This window comes from Protopterus annectens, chromosome 2.part1 (genome assembly GCF_019279795.1).
Source record: "Protopterus annectens isolate FY-2018-M chromosome 2.part1, PAN1.0, whole genome shotgun sequence".
Lineage (NCBI taxonomy): Eukaryota > Metazoa > Chordata > Ceratodontiformes > Protopteridae > Protopterus > Protopterus annectens.
This window is the reverse complement of record NC_056729.1, coordinates 1535032550-1535050174: the sequence shown is the minus strand read 5'-3', so window position 1 is coordinate 1535050174 and position 17625 is coordinate 1535032550. Positions and strand designations below refer to the sequence as shown.

Sequence of the window (17625 nt, the reverse complement as noted above, 5' to 3'; positions counted from 1 at the left end):
AACTAGTATGAAGAAAGCCTACAAGTCATTTAGCAGTTTTAATTAATGTCACTTTTAGGCATTCTCAGCTTTATCAATTTGCTCTGCTTACTATGTAACTGTTGTCCAGATGTCCAGTTTACGAAGCACAGCTATTCCTTTCTTGACAGAGAATATAACGGCTGTGCTCCTGATGAAAATCAGCTTTGGATTATTATTGACATGTTACACAGCCAAAATATGTTTTGGGATAATAAACTCAGTTAAGCTTTTTTTAAGTTTTAGCTAATGTATTTAAGCAACAGGGAGTGCATTATCCTCAGACTGTTTATTTGGGCCTATGAAGGCATCAAACTTTGCAGTTATTTCATTTAGTGTAAGTAGAGAGTGTACGAGGTAGTAGCACCTGCATTCCTTCAGAACTTGCGCACACTAGTTTATAGTCTTGATTGTGACGCCTATGGCCTGCTGTCATTCGAGACGCTTGATTACTGTAACCCCATCTTGAAATCGCCTAAAGTTTTGGTTTGTTTACTCATCATTTAAATACATTAACATTCCTTATCATCTCAAGTCTTTCCAAAGTCAGTAGTATGTGGAATCATAGGCATCTTCTCAAATATATGGCCTGTTAGCCTCCAAAAAGCTCTATTTTCAAAACCTCTTATTGATATTTAATGTTCTTTTTTATACATCTATGTCTATCTGTATAATCTAATCAGGAAACGTTAAATACACAAAAGAGTGATCCTCAAATGACTGAATACCAAGGAGCAAATGCACGAAACATGGAAACATTGCAAACACTAAATCATAAAGTATAATGGGGAAAAAAAATCTTTTTCAGTAAACCCCAGTTACTAAACTAAAAAAAAAAAAAAAAAAAACGTCATAATAGTGGCACTGCTAGTGAAAGTTTGGGGTTAAAGACATGGATAGGCCTTCTGTGGGGTTACTGCATGTCAGTAAGGATGGGAAGGGGGCACTCATGCACACACAATAATGCAAACTTGTACACCATATTATATTCGCGCAACTGAACATTCAGTCATATGTGCAGCCACTGTTTCTTTGCAGACATATACACCTATGTGTGTGTGTGTGTGTGTGTGTGTGTGTGTGTGTGTGTGTGTGTGTGTGTGTGTGTGTGTGCATGCATACATATATACCTAAAGCTTGAAGTTTTCAAAACTTCGAACTTCAAATGGCTGAGACCAGAAAATCGATGTTTTGAAACTTTGAAAATGAAATAAAAAATAAAACCTTTTTTTTTTTTTACATTTTTGCATGGAAGCAAGCTCCCCTGCTAAATAAATATACCAACTCTGAGATTGCACTGCAGTGAGGAAAATGGTAAATATCCCATTCTGAGCGGTACAACTATCTGCGTTCAAAACGTTGATCTTCTGCTCTCAGCTGTTTGAAGTTTGGAAATGTTGAGCTTTAGAAGGGGATCCATATAAAACACATGCACATATGTATATGATTGATATGTGTGTGTGTGTGTGTGTGTGTGTGTATTCTTACAAGCATACACACACACACACACACACACACACACACACACACACACACACACACACATCCAGATTCTGGGCATTTGGTCAAAAGAATATATACCATATGTCAAATGACTGCATTCATAAGCAGGTGGGACTTTAATTGTAAAACTTAATCAAACACATCCAGATTGATCCAGAACCATACATAACACATTTAAACTGTTTTTCAAGGGAGCAATCTCCCTATGCCTCTCACCCCTGCTTCTTTAAATATAATAACACCAATATTGCACACATTTAAATGGGAATATGGAGCATTAAGACGGAAAGAAAGAAGAGAAAGGTGGCACATATGGTAAACTTTCTTTTCCCCTTACCCCACTTAAGCACATTCCTATTACACAGGTTTCAGAGACTGCTAATCCAGTGGGAAAAATATTTAATAATCTCAGAAAATACATATGTATCTATGACTGCTTTCTGTTATTTAACTCACGCCTCAGAGTTGAATGAATGAAATAAATGGCCAGGAGGGGTTAACATGCTTTGTGAGCAAACAATGCTATAAATTAAAAATAAATATATATATATATATATATATATATATATATATATATATATATATATATATACATATGGCATTCGTGTATATATTCTGGCCCTCAGATCTTTCCTCTACTATGTACAGGCTACTGTGGGGTGATCTTTGACTCGCTTTGACCCATTTCTGTCAGACCTGCTGCACAATTCCAAGCTGAATCATATCATAAACACAAACTTGTGATTTACGCTTGTTTTGCAGCATAAACAGAACATGTGGCCAACAGAGATATGTATCACAGAGAGTACCACTTGTTTGTAATCCCCTTCATCTTCACAGAAAGCCCACTACTTTTCCTACATAATTCAGCTGTAAACTAGATGAATAGATGGGTAACCACAAATGTACCTCTGGTTTAGCACCCTTGTCCTTTAAGCATGGGGAAACATTTAAATGTTCTGCGCGTCTCTAGGTTATGCATAAGGGTTAAGAACTTCTTCATAGGAATGTATGGCTATGCTTCTAAAGATCCTCACAGATCAATAGCCTGGTAAGTACTTAGGAACCTATATAGCAGTTGTTATTCTGGTTCTGTGTCCAGGTTCAGAAGTTTACTGTGCATGCCACCCTTTTATTTCTGTTTGCTCTTAATACCTCAGTTCCCCATCTAAATCAAATTACCTCTTTTTTTTCCTCTCTCATTCTCTCTGCCCCCCCCCCCCCCCGTCCACATTTTGTATTTCTTGGTATTATATTTTATTTGTCTTACACTGGCACATGTTGCATGTATTTCTTCTGCTGCTGTTCTCTTTTATACTTATGCTAAGCTATTATTCTCACTACTCACAAGTGTTTACGTGTAGATCCCAAACATGTTGGTACTGTAATAGACAGCAGCATGATTATAACCAAGTTTGTTCTGATGCTTGGTATACTGGTTTTATATCTTTAGAATAAAATAATGATGCTGATGGTGACAATAAATATAACAACGTCAGTAGCACACAGTTTGTGTGACCCCATCGTGACCTTTAAAGAAAGAATGCAAATCACTTAGCCGTGGCCATTTCCAGATGTGCAGCTACAAAGTAAAATAAAACCAAACATGCTTTCCAATGTTTCATGCCCTTCCATTGTAAAAGCTGCATTTTGGAAATAATTTGTGCATGTATTTTTAAATAAGCTTTTACTGTTAATTTTTAATGTTTGCTACCTGCAATGAAAAGCCATTTAATCTGCAAGCCATTTGTACCTGAATGTGCCCTCTTTAATTATGGATTGCCTGGCTGGCACACACAGTCTATGAAGTACTCAAGCTGGGAGTTAAAGAGTATGACTTGATGTGTAGACTGTTTTTGTATAAGCACATGAGCAGGAACATGCACAAAATATTGCTGGCTGACAAAATGCAACATGCTGTCAGGATAAAGCAACATTGATTTGAAATTTTGTTATGATCATAGTCTATGAAAAATACCTCGATCTTTTGGATTACCTCTCAACTAATTAATTAAGAAACATGTTGGATGTGGCTTGGTGACATGGCATGTTCTAGTGTAGTCTGAATTGCAAAAATGCTTAAGGAGAGTTTTTGGCACTGATAAGTTGGTAGAATTATTAGTTTATGCTATTTTTTCATTTCCATTTCTGCAGGTTGTATTATTTTGTTCCCTTGGCTTAGTTAACCTTCAGATTCTCTTCACGTGATGCTTCTTGCCATATAAATACCTCACTGTGGCCTATTCTTCCTCTGCATGTATAACCTTTCTTGGGAGCAGTGAAAACTTGACCTGTTACAAAGACATGCATCTGGAACATTTTTCCCCGGGCTTCTGATGAAAATTGGCTTTGTTCCAAGTCAGACTTTCCTGGTAAATAAATGTTAAATAAATAAAATAAATAAATAATAAATAGAAGGAGGTCACTACCTGTCAGGCTGATTTACAGAGGAGAAATTTCATATTCTGTAATTCTTTTCAGAATTGGCTTTGTTCCAAGTCGGACTTTCCTGGTAAACAAATGTTAAATAAAATAAATAAATAATAAATAAAAGGAGGTCACGACCTGTCGTGCTGATTTACAGAGGAGAAATTTCATATTCTGTAATGTCGACTGTTGTGCATGATAGATCAGTTTGGCAACTGCCACTAGCTCGTACTACATAATGACATTCTTCAAAATATATCCTACAAGCTCAGCCAGGAAGAAGGAAAGCAGGCTTTCAACCATTTCTTCCTATTTCTCAGTCTGGCTTCATCAGTACTGAAGCAGTTGTCGCTACCTCTGTAGTCAGGGTTCTAAGTTTTATACAAATTTAACCAACAATAATCTGTTACATATCATTTGTAAAGTATCTTATTTATACTGAAACCTTGCTGCTGTGCTTATATTAGCTGTTAAGTTATAACTCAGTGAAGTTATTAAGGTTCCTGAAATAGCTCTGGTGAGTTGCAAACTCAGATCTTTTAAGTTAAGTATTTTAGGAAAGTAACAGCACTTGTTACAGTTGAGGGCTTCTTGTAGAACTGCTGACACATATGCAGTTTATAATCATTTGAATAATTATGGAACGTAATGCAATTAAATCACTTAGTCAATTCATGTATAAACTTTTTATTCACTAGAATGAATCTTACTTCATGTAAAGGGGAGAAAAAAAATGAAAACACAAAAGAGAAGCTCAAGGAAGCAGTAAGCTTTTTTTTGCAAGCATCATACAAAAGCAATCACCAAATGACAATAATTAATTCAAAATAATAGTGTTAAAAAAACAAAAGATTGTATTAAACTGATTAAGCTCTTAGAGTTTAATAGAATTTGGCCTGCTTTACTGCCTAGCTTTTACTCAAGGTAACTTCTTATTGTGATGATTTTGATCATTGTCTTTAAAGTCATAACATGTAATACATTAAATTTAATTGAATGAGAGACAACAATCTGCTTTATCTACCCCAGTAAAGCATTCTTCTAATTTCTATCTCTCAGTATTGCGATATTTTTTCATTTTTTTTATTTCCATTTGCTGACCATTTAAAAGGCCAAGCTAGTCAAGAAGGAGGCCTTTGTTCAGAGGTGGCCCAGGCAGAAAAACTATACAGATAATAACATAACACTATAACAGGGATAGTTAAATGTGACAGATACAGTCACAGACATGGTAGTTACTGAAACATTTTCACAGTGAAAGTGCAGTGATAAATACAAACATTTTATGAAGAGTAAAAATATAGCTAAGAATAAGACAAAGAAGTGATGTTTACTATATCTACAGCATTGATGTATGGGACTACTTTTTTCCGACAGACTGGAGTTTGTTAGTGTAAAACACTGTGCTGTCACACTGAGCCACATATATTACATCTGTAGGACATCAGTTATAAAATGAAAAAGTAAACGCTTATCCTGGTCACTGGATGTATAAGTTCTTTGAAAGTAACAATATTTTTGCACTGGGGTGCAATGGCCACAAAAGAAGGTACCCTTAAGTCCAGTAGATGAAAAGCAGACTCGTGCACAAGCATGCTGCCACACAGCAGTGTAGGTAACCTCAACTCTTGTAGTTATAAGCTCCAAAATATTTTATCACTTATTTTAAAATGCTACAGTGCCGGCAAATGGATTTGTTGAAATCAGTCGTGTAGTGTGAACTAAAAAATGAAAAATCTAAGTGCGTATTGTTCGTAGATTCATAGGTGGTTATTAGGCTATCAGCCCAAGAGCTATTTTAAGCCTATCTAGGCTTACCCCAAATTTTCCAGAATATTGCTGATGTGTCAATACACTAAGGAACTTTACGATTATGATATAGGCTTGCACACATCAAGCGTTCACAGGCTACCCCTGTCCATTTGGGACATATGTGCAAAATCGGGGGTAAATTTGGGATTTCCCATCCATTGGTCCAAGTTGTACTTGAATATGCTTGAGGATAAGTTTGCTTCACATGGATGAGAAGTCTATTCCACTGAGTGGGTGATCATGGAGACCCTCACCTGTCTACATTCAACTTTGTGAATCACATTAGCATAAATAAACTAGATGGCTTTGTACTGAAACGTCTCCACTTGAAATCCTAAGTGCCAACATGCCAAAAAAAAAAAAAAGACTGAAAACACAAGAGAAGAGCAAACCTTGAAAATTGCTCTTCTCCTTAAAACTTCTTTATGTGGGGAGCAGGAGGTAAGCTCCCCCCATGCACCCCTCACATATTGGGAACAAGCTCACACATCCCCCAAACTTATACCAACTCCAAGATCGTCATACCTCTGAGAAAAGGGAATATTCTGAGAAATGGCATCTTGGACTTTTAATCTCCATATTTCAGGACTTGATCTAGCGGGGTCCCAACCTTTCAAATCATTACCAAATTATGGCCTCATCTAGTATAAAGACAGACCACCATTAAGGATCGGAGTAACTTGTGTTGATTAAATCTGAAGCCCTTATGTATACTAATGTGACTACACTGCATTTCCTGACTGGTAATACAACCCAAGTGCTTTGCCTTTTGTTGATCATTTTAAAATACCATAACCCAAAGTCTTCACAAGTTAATTATCAGGCATTAATCTTCTTCAATGCTTTGCTTGATCACCCTATCCCATATTTGTGCATTTTGACCAGGTAATTTACCTGAATATAGTATAGATGGAAAACAGCCAAAGGTATACAACACATACCTTGCTAATTGAAGTAAAGAAAGTGCAAAATATAATCACAACAAAATTGTGGGAAAACTGTTCTGAGCTGCACTGGGATGTGCTGAGTAAGATGGGTACGTTTAGTGTTTGACACCCTTCTGTCTTCAGACAGAAAGTTGGCATTTTTGGCAAGTAAATGTAAAAGAATGTCAAACAAAGAAATATGTTCTGCTCAATGAATGATTGTTATTTTGAAAAGTCATTTGATGATGCATCAGTAGTTTTAAACACCTGAGACTTGTGTGTTTTTTCATTTGGAATTATTTTTACTTTTTATTCTTTCTGTGGAGTTTTTTTTCATAATTACTAATCACTGTTTTACTCAGTGAAGCTGATATTCAGTTGAGTATCAGATAGAAAATTGCATTCCCTGGCTAGCATACATATATTTACAACTGGTGCTCAGTTGCTAAAATTCTGGCTGTCACTTCTATGACGGAAAAAGTTACATTGTACCTTTTTGTAATGAATTTTTTGTTCACTGATCTTTGTGAGTTTCCATAGGGTTTGTGTGATTTTTATGAAGGCATTCTTTTTTTTTTTTTTTTTTAATTGGGCCACCAGTGAAAATAGACAACCTGTTTTATGTACTAAGTGTTTATACTATACACAGAGAACATAGAATTGTACCTCTGCTGTGAATCATTGTAGATTGTTTCTTCATCAGAACACATTGTTTGGCTTGAAAAAGGTATACATCCCTCTGGGGCTACTTGGACATAGTTGCTTGTCTGTTTATTATCTGAGCTGTCAAAGCACTATTTTCTAAATGTTACTTCCTGTCTCAGAGGAAGGGCTTATGTAATCGTAAAGCATAAGCATCTTTTTCCGTGTTCATCTAATAAATTAGAACAATAAAGATAATATGAGTATGCCTAAATACAGATTCGCTGAGTGGACTGTGTTGCTCAGAATTCACACAGCTGACATCGGACATCTGATTTCTCTTTTATATCAGTTCATAAAAAGAAGGAAGAATAGTATTTATTTAATGCCTGTTAAATAGGCAGGTCCAATAAAGTGACAGATTCCTTTTTCAGAGCGACACTGCAAACCTCAAGGAATTTAGCGGCTTTACTTAGGGTCACAAAGTGTGCAAGTGTAGGCTGTTAGCTGTCATATTCAAGTATTTCTTCTCAGTCCAGTGGCTTAATGATTACATTGTACAAGTCCATGGTCACAACATTGCCAGGTCTTTGCATTCTTTTGAGTTCTGCTTCTTATTTCAACAGTGTAGGAAATTACACCCTCCTAGATCTCAGTCAAGGAATATGGAACATCATTACCTTTAAGTTTAACTTGCAGGTTCAAAATTAAACAGACCAGCTAAACCAAACACATTCATATTAACTTCATTTATTCTCTCAACTAAACTCATTTTGCATGCATCAACTCTGATGAGCTATTTTTATGCATGGACTATTTAGTGCATAAATCTAGAACTCAGATTTATGCCCCTTTCACTCACACATGGCTAGAAATTTATAAATGCACTTCAGTTTGCCTCTAGGCCTGCAACTTTCACTCTGTGTTTCATGCAGTTGCGAATGCTTGGAGAATTTGTTTAGGTACGTAGCATGTGATATTACAGTAACATCGGCCTCTGTATCAATCTTGAATCTCATTGACTTCCATGAATAAGAAATCTCACTTGTCATCAGACACAGTGACTGAACCCAGGAAAAAAAAGCTTTCCGAACATTGCCTCAGAGAATGAAACTTAAATAATCTGTAAAATTAACTTTGTGTTATTACTTGAGAGCAAAATATTTCAGACTTTTACATACCTTACCTATTTTGCTTCATGTTGCACACTCACACTGATTGCACTCAGCATGGTAGTGGTAATACCTTGTGCCTTTTTCAAGCTTAGACTCACTCTGCTTCTTGTGCATTTGTTTTTATTATTTTCTTCCACCTTCAGTAACAATTCTTACTTTTATTTGTCCATTTTTAGGTTTATAAGTAGTTACCAGGGTTGCAATCCATGGGACCTTTTATGAGCCTAGTTGAAATTGCCAGTCACATCCAAGCACTGTCTGGTTAAGTGACTTTTCAGGGTCAGACAGTAGGTAGATGAGACGAGAGAGAATAAAACTCTGTACCCACATGAGCTCCTGTTCACAGCTTTAACACTCTATGCCATCTGCCAAACATTTATGCCATTAAACTCATAACTTTCATCCAGTTCTTACAAGCACCTTACAAAAGTTTTGTACATTCACCTTTAGCTTGTACACATGTGTACAAGCATGCATTTCATATATGCATATTTCTATTTTGGCAAAAAATATTTAGTGGGCTTATTAATTACTGACTTATACGAATCACTCTGGCCCAAAGTCGTAGTGCCCTGTGCCAATACCACAAACCACTGCCCTACCTCCCCATGTCTTCAAGTGAAGAGCAACAACAAAAAAAAAGTTCATAACTACTGATTACTGCATTGTAGTGATCAGCTTATTGCGCTTAGATCCATGCCCCCAGCTCTTACTACATTGTAGTGATCAGTTTATTGCACTTAGATCCATGCCCCCCAGATCCTACTACATTGTAGTGATCAGCTTATTGCACTTAGATCCGTGCCACCCAGCTATTACCACATTGTAGTGATCACCTTATTATCCACGGTGGTGCTGCGGTAGTGTTGTTGCCTCACAGTAAAATGCTGTCCAGTTCGATTCTCAGCTAGAGCGTCTTCTGCATGGATACATGCGTGAATGGGCGTACCTTCGTTGAAGGTTGTGCAGCAGGGCTGGCAACTCAGGATGTAAAAATCTACTGCCAATCATTAGCGGACCTGGAGTTCCGCTGTGGTGTCTCTTAACCAGGAAAAGCTGAAAGACACAACAAGTGATCACCTTATTGCACTTTGATCCATGCCCTCAGCTCTTACTACATTGTAGAGATCAGCCTATTGCACTTAGATCCATGCCCCCAGCTCTTACTACATTGTAGTGATCAGCTTATTGCACTTAGATCTGTGCCCCCAGCTCTTAACATTGAAGAGCAAAACATAAATAAATAAAAACATTTTACTAATTTAAAAGAAAAAAAAGGCACTGAATTAAACTGATCACGCGTTGTAGTGATTAGCTTATTACAGTCAAATTAGTGCCCCCAACTCTTCCACTGAACATCAAAAAAAGAATGAATGAATAAATAAATAGCATTTTACTATGATTAAAAAAGAACACTTTTCTATATTAAGCCAATTTCTACATTGTAGCAATCAGATTATATTCAGCTACACGCCTCTCTCCCTCTTCCACTGAATAGTAAAAAAAAAAAAAGGTTCATTCCTTCCAGTAACACACCAACCAGGTGACCAGATACATACGTTTCCCTCCCTCCCTCCTGCTCTAGCTATTCAAGTCCATTTTCTGTTCCTTGACCCCACCTCCGTGTGCACATTTTATTAAAGAAAAAAAAAAATTTCTTCTTTTAAACTGTATATGTAGTAAGCAGTTGCTACAGTTTATACATTGTACAAAAAAGAGAAATCTTCTTTTCTTTAGTTTTAAACTGTGGCAGCCTGCTTACAATGTGGCAAGTAGATGCTACAGTTTAGACCATGCACAGAGCACTAGCCAGCATTACATTAAAGAGAGATCTGGATCCGGTGATCACCCCCCGCAACACTTTGCACCCAGGGCAGTTGCTATGCTACTGCTTTGGCCCTCTGAGAATAACAATAAGAAACTGCATGTTGCTTGCACTTCTCTGCTCATTGAATATAAAAAGTGTTTACCTGGATTTCTCCTGATTCCTTAAGTAACTATGGACGCCAAATAAATGGCTTTGAGAAATCAAATGGCTCAGGTGGGTTAAATTTGGTTTTCCTGGAATGAGCAACTTAAACTTGGTAAAAGGACTACTTTGTGAGGTAAAAGGACTTGTTTGTGGTAAAATTGTTTACTCCGTGGTTGGTTAATACTACTTGGATTGTTGGCTGAAATGTTTTTTTTTTTTTTTTTTTCATTTTTAATTATTGAAGCAGATCAGAGTCTTGACACGATTTCATGATGTTTACCCAGTAATCTTGTACAGTAGAGAGTCAATTATCCTAACATCGATTATCTGGAAGATCAATTATCCAAACCCAGTCTTCCAAAACTTTTTGGTTAGGAAAAAATCATAAAGTCTGAATATGTAAACGTTATATGTATTAACTTGTGCATATTTTTTTAACTTGTAGCGTGCTTGTGTGTGAAAAATATTCTTCATTGTCCACTGGACTTGATGAATGATTGAAAAGTGTATTCCCTGCGTGGAGGAAAACAAGATTTGAGAAGTTTTTTTTATCCAGTTCAATGTGTGTTTCAATATCCAAACAGTTTGATTATCCAAACTGCCCTTGGTCCCAATTAGTTCAGATAATCGACTCTCTACTGTATAGGAGTTTCATAAATACCAGCATACATCAGCAGTTTTATCAAACTGGTAACTTTTATTCGCCATAATGGCAGATCTGCAAAAATCATGTTAATAGTTAGTTCAGACATCAAAAATACAATGAAACTAGGCTCCAGATACAGTGCATTATTGGATAATTAGACCCTTAAAACGGCAATGCTTTACAAAAGTGGCACTAGCTCTTGAAATGCCAATGCTTTACAGAAGTGGCACTGGCTATGTTAAATGCTACTCTCTCACTGGCTAACTAGGTTGTAGGTTAATATTTTTTTTTATTAATTAAAACAAATGAGAAGTAATACTTATCAACATTGTCATATTTTTGCAGTTTTGCTGGGCTGAGTTTTCTTGATATTCAGATGTTAAGCTAGACTAACAAACATCAACAGTGGGGAAGGGGGCTAGGTGAAGAAAACTTGGAAGTAAAAGAGAGGTAGTCATCATTAAATACTAGTAGATGCACTGGCCTATGGCTAATGCTAACTTCTAAGCGTTTCATGCTTTTTTTTCTTTTTTTGTCTTTCCTTTCTAGTGGAGAGGTGTATGAAGGCAATGCAGGCAGGAACACAAATGGTGAAACTGCGTGGGAGTTCCAGGGGACTAGTCCGCTTCTACTACCTGGATGAGCACAAGTTTTGTATTCGCTGGAGACCTTCCAGGAAGAGTGAAAAAGCTAAAAGTAAGAGGAACTTTGCTTTGGTGTATATTCATTCATGCTGGAGCCATCAAAGAATTGGCAAATTGTGATTTTCAGATCTGCAAGTCTAGTAAATGTATCTAGTGGCTTCTGAAATTATTAGACTGTAATTCCTTAGTTTGAATGCCACTAGAGCTAGTTTTATATCAAGTAGTTTTCCCGTGAATTGTTTTTTATGCCAGAATACTATGCGCACTTGTTCAGAATCCTTAAATGTTCATTTTTATTTTTGTATCAGCTAAGAACAGCTGTGCACTACAACTCTAGGCCTCTGGTTGCATTATCATAAAATAGATGAAGTGATTGTAATAGATTTAAGAGGCAGTGCTTACTTAAATGTTCATGTTTTATTTCTGGTTAATCTTTTCAGTATGCAACATGGGTTATACTATGACAACATTAACAAAATGTCTGAAATTATTTCTCAGCTAAGGACAAAATGGCCTCAATATTCCATTCACTAGTTTTGCATATAATAAATACAGGATTTATTCTTTAGTTATGTAAACATGTAAGGCTACTGGCTTAGATTATGTTGCGTTTTGCAGAGTGTCCATCTCAAGTGGAGTAAAACTTGATTAATTATAAAATAAATGGAATAAGTGAACTGCAGGAAAGATGTGGTGTGAATACATGGCTCTCTTTCTGAATAAAATGATTCCTTTTCCTGAGTAGAAGACATTGTGTCACAGAGTTCTCCACTGGCCTGTACACTGACAGAAATCTGAACTAAAGATGAACAGTAATTGTTGTGAATACTTTTCAAGTTTATTTTAGATGCTTATAAAAGAGTCTGCTAAATGTTAACTGAAAACATAAAGCTAGAACAGGAGACAGCCATGATTTCCACTATTTTAAATCATTACAGTTAGTGTGAGCCTTCTTATCACTTACTGGATGAAACTGTTGACGCATGAATCTATGCTTGGGTCTGAGCTTTTCCTTTAAACAATTAATATTAATAAGCAATTGTGCTTTGTTCTTGCTGATTGGCTTAGCATTTGTAAGCATGATCCCATTGGTGTGATTTTCAGCTTTGTTTAAATGTGTGTTTCTATTTTTTTTTCAAAAGAAGTATCAAAGTTGCTATTTATGCTTATGTTCAAAATAAGTTATGTTAACAAAAGCGGTGTTCTGTTGCTCATGCAATGTCAGAACAAGTACAAGGAGTGACTATAACTTGTGTGTAGTGAGTGCACATTTTAATTGATGTGCAAGTTAGTAAAGTTCCAAAACATTATAGATGCATTAGTGCCAATCTGTATACAGAGCTACAAAGACATCAGATGCAGTAAGGCAGTCACCTTTAATGCCCACATAGTAAAGAAATAAAATGTTAGAAATGTAATAAAGGTTCAGCAGGCATATTCTAAGAAGGGAAGAGAAGGACTGGAATGCTATGGATAGAGCAAACAACTTAAATCAGTCTTCCCTGTCATATAGAAGATACAGAAGACATGTTATATTAATCTTTCAAATTATAATTACAATCAAGAAAGATAGCTGAATGGTACTAAAACTGACAACATTCATCTCAAGACGTCATTACACCTGGACAGTACATGCAAATGGTCAGTTATCAGTGCACTGCTAAACAAATTTAAAATAGATTAAAAGATTCAGGTGCATGACCTTTAGGGTGAATTCATTTAAAAAGTTTTAAAAGAGCAGCTTGGCTCCTCAAAAGGATATTGAAGGAATTAAGATGTACTATGCGATTCCAGTTAGTGGAGCAATTTGAATGTGGAATAATATATAATATCAGTCATTAAGTACATGTAATTTTTTGGCTTGACATGTGATAGTGTAAAAAATGAAATGCATGCAATGCGAAACTTATAATTATTTTCTTATAAAATGCAACAGAATTTGAAAAATCCCCAAATAAAGATAATTCTTTCTTCATTGGGGGTGGGATTAATCCACCTCTAACTGGAAATGGGGAGCCTACAGCAGTGCTTTTATTGAGAATCTGCATGCATCTTATTTATGTTATATGTATTATTGCATATAGGATCATAGGAGGTTACTAGGCTTATGATCCTAGGGTGCGTACAGGCCTAGCCATGTTTTGCCCTTATTTCCACAATCCCCACCTATCACCCCTGTCCAAGAGAGACATAGGTGGAGCCCCTGGTGTCAATTTACACTTACCCATCCAGTCATCCAGATTTCATTTAAATTGGGCAAAATAAGGCTTCTTGGAGTCACATTATATGGTATCTGTCTAAGTTTTTATTTATATGCCAATAAATACACATAAAGTATTATAGGTTCATAGGTTAGTACTAGGCTAACTGCCCTTGTGGGCCATTTTAAGCCTAGCCAATTGCCCCATTTGAGAATCAAACCTTGTGTCTGTAAGGTAACTGCCTTAACAATTACGGCAACCTCCCTTATCTGCAATTTAGGATATATTTAAACAAAATCATAGTAGCTTCCCTATCCAGTATTTTTCTTCCATTTGGTCCTTTCACACTGTTACAGGAGACTGCATGCTCACTTCTGTAACTAAGGTCAGTTACTACCAACATTACTGCTTGCCTGTATTCTTTTTTGTTTTCTAAAATGCTTTATATTTTTCATGCAAAAAACATAGTTTTGTTGAATAATTGAGATGCACTATAGACATTTATTGAGACAATATCTGTTTATGTAAGAATGTTTTTACCGTGATATATTAGGGTATAGCTTGGAAGTAGTAGTCCTTCTAGCACATTACTATATTACTGAATTAATACTTGCTTGTGTCAGAATGCTTTACCCTGAGTTATGTACTGTATAGCTTTGCTGTAGTAACAGTGCACTACTGTACAGGCTGATTGAGTACTGGTACTATTCTGTACAAGCTGATTGAGTACTGGTACTATTTTTCAAGGAACTGATTTTCAGGTGCAATTTTCAAGGAAATTGGTCCAGCAGTATCCATATTTATGGGGACTGGATAACATGAAATATTTAGGGGTATGGATTAAAAAGGATTTAGTTATGACAGCTAAGGAAGAAAGCTCTTGCCTATGGATATGTATTGCAATACAGAAAAAGCTATTTTTTGTCCATTTAGTTATATACACAGGTGAGGCATATTTTTTATCAACCAGAGGAGGTTTTGTGGACAGAAATTAATAAAGAGTTGAAGAATTGTATTTGGGATGGGAAAAGGGAAAGAGTCAAGAGGGGATAACCTGATCCTGCCAACAGGTCAAGGAGGCATAGGATTGCCTTCTTTGAAGATATATTTCAGAGATGCACAGTTAAGGCTCTTATACATAAGCAGAAAGGTACAATTCAAATGAAATGGGATAATGATGAACCAGGGAGGTAATTCAAGAAATAAGGAAAGAAAAACATTTTGGATGCAGATCCTTAAAGACAGCAGCAGTCATACAGAATACTATATTTATAAAGTAGCAGAAAGTATACTAATAACTAAGCCAACACTGCAGTGGAGTGGAGAAAGGAGAGTCTGTCAATAGATATGACTCTAATTAGGGGTGCAAAGAATAGACAAGGTGGCTGAAATTTACTGGAAGAAGCTAGCAAAGGAACCACAATATTGAGAACAAATAATTAGAGAAGAAAAGGTAACAGAATGGGAATAGGCCAAGAAAACATTTGGATTGCAAGCTAGTGACTGTCTTTTCTATCAGGGATTGATATCAGAATATAGACAAAGAAATGGGTAAGGGAATCCTAAATGAAAGACCTACACTGATTGAGGGTTTAACTGAATCTAAAACAAAAGCTGTTGTTGAAAATAGGATTATTAGTAGGGCATATAAAATATTGCACGATAGCTATAGGAATCAATCGGAAGAGGTCAGAAAAGTCTCTGAAGAGAGATTAGATATGCAATTCACACAGAAACAATAGGAAGACATATGTATGACTTCCAAATATGCAACAAATTCTAGAAGGTGCAGGATTTTTGTCTGGATGTGTTTGCATAGATACTTTTATACCCCAGGCAGACTCCAAAGATTTTTTTCCAAAAGTAGATGGCAAATGTTGGAGTTGTGATGGGGGAGAAAGTGATAACAAGGAACATATGTTTTGGTAGTATAATGAGTTGACAACCTTTAAAAATTCCCCACACAGAACATTGGGTTGGAGGATGGCATAATGGTTAAGGTGTTTACCTTACAGACACAAGGTGCAGGGTTTGATTCCCACATGGGGTATTTGGCTAGGCTTGAAATGCCCCACAAGTGTAGTTAGCCTAGTACGAACCTATGAATACTAGGTGAGCAGATGAGTATAACCAAGGAAATTATTTTAAGGCTGGGATACATAATCTGAATTGCCTGGACACTATAAGGCCTTGTTAAGTTTAATTTTGGGGGTAGACAAAAAAAAAAAAACAATTGCTAGAAAATGGAATTCAAAATGTAAACCAAATATACTTTAAGTAGTGAATATTGTAACATAGAAAAAAGAAAAGGAAGTAGGATCTTTAGAAAAGGGTAGGAGGAAATTACATTAAAAATGGAAATTGTGGGAACAATACCTGCAGAAAAATGTTTTGGAGGAGGGATGAGGTTTGAAAAAAGGCAGGAACTAAATAATTTATGTAATGTTGCTTAGACTATGCATCACATGTATTGTTAGATGTCCTATAATATCTGTGAATGTGAACTTGTTAATATGGTTTGATTACTTTTATATAAATGAAAGTTCACTTATGTAACAAGTGATTGTTTCTTTTAATTCAATAGACGTGCTTATAAAAGAAATATTATAGAATGCAAATATCATAGAATGTGTAGTGAATAAAAGTTGACAACACTCAGAATAATACAAATTGTTTTAACATGTTTTTTCTCATGGCTTGTTTCCAGCATAAGACTTCAGTGGGAGAAACTCCAAAGCCTGAGGGACAGTAAGTAAGGGTGTGAAGTTAGATACACAATCCTGTGTTTTAGTTACTATCGATACACAGGAAGATTTTCTAACTATAGTAGCTAAGAGAAAATATAGTGGCATTGTGAATTGGTTAGGGTTTATGATTATTAGTTCCTCCTGAAACACACACACACACACACACACACACACACACACACACACACACACACACACACACACACACACACTATTAAACATTGATGTTTGTTTATAACTTTCTTTAGTAAACAGAAAACAAAGAAAAATTAACTTTAGCCAAAAAAAAATGGTTTATCACCTCGGTGAGGTAGTAATGTAGTGCTGATGCAGAGTGCATATACTTCTGTGAACTGAGGGAAACCTGCTATGTTTGCCATTGTAAAAGGTCAGACTAATAGATTATTACTGAATTTCAAAACAGGATAGCATTTGCTTCTCATAGAATATAACCCTTAGGCACTGTATTTAAAGGTGATTTTATGCAGTCTGGGCTGCCAAATGTTACATAAATCCCAAACATAAATATCAAGTGGTCAATCTGCATATTCAACAGTACAAGTAGGGGCATATTTGAAATCCCAGTTATTACTTATATTCTATTTTTTTGTTTGTTTGTTTTTTTTTGTTTATACATTGTTGCAGGCTGTTTTCTTACTTCAGCAAGAGTATAAAACAAGATCCTGTCCTTGTTGCTAGGAAACTGAAAACCATGTGGGGTTTTCAACATTCAGAGGAATGCACTGTTTTTTTAAGCAATCCATATAATACATGTATGTGCATATAGTCTGTTTTGTGAAAGAGCGAGACAGAGAGAGGTATGAGTGGAAGGTTGTGAGAGAGTGAGAGGTGTGAGACGGTGTGAGTGGAATGTGCAGCACCTATGTTCTAGTTCTCCCTGTTTGTCTTTTT

The 17625-nt window shown here is 36.1% G+C and overlaps 1 protein-coding gene across 3 annotated transcripts in view; it reads left to right on the top strand.

Annotated features, from left to right (window-relative positions):
- PLCH2 (phospholipase C eta 2) overlaps window positions 1–17625 on the top strand; it is a 1923638-nt gene that overhangs the window by 412126 nt on the left and 1493887 nt on the right. For all 3 annotated transcript variants that reach the window (XM_044062990.1, XM_044062992.1, XM_044062991.1), the window contains exon 2: window positions 11671–11817. In XM_044062990.1, coding sequence (XP_043918925.1) covers window positions 11671–11817 — 147 coding nt within the window. The remainder of the gene's footprint in view (window positions 1–11670; window positions 11818–17625) is intronic.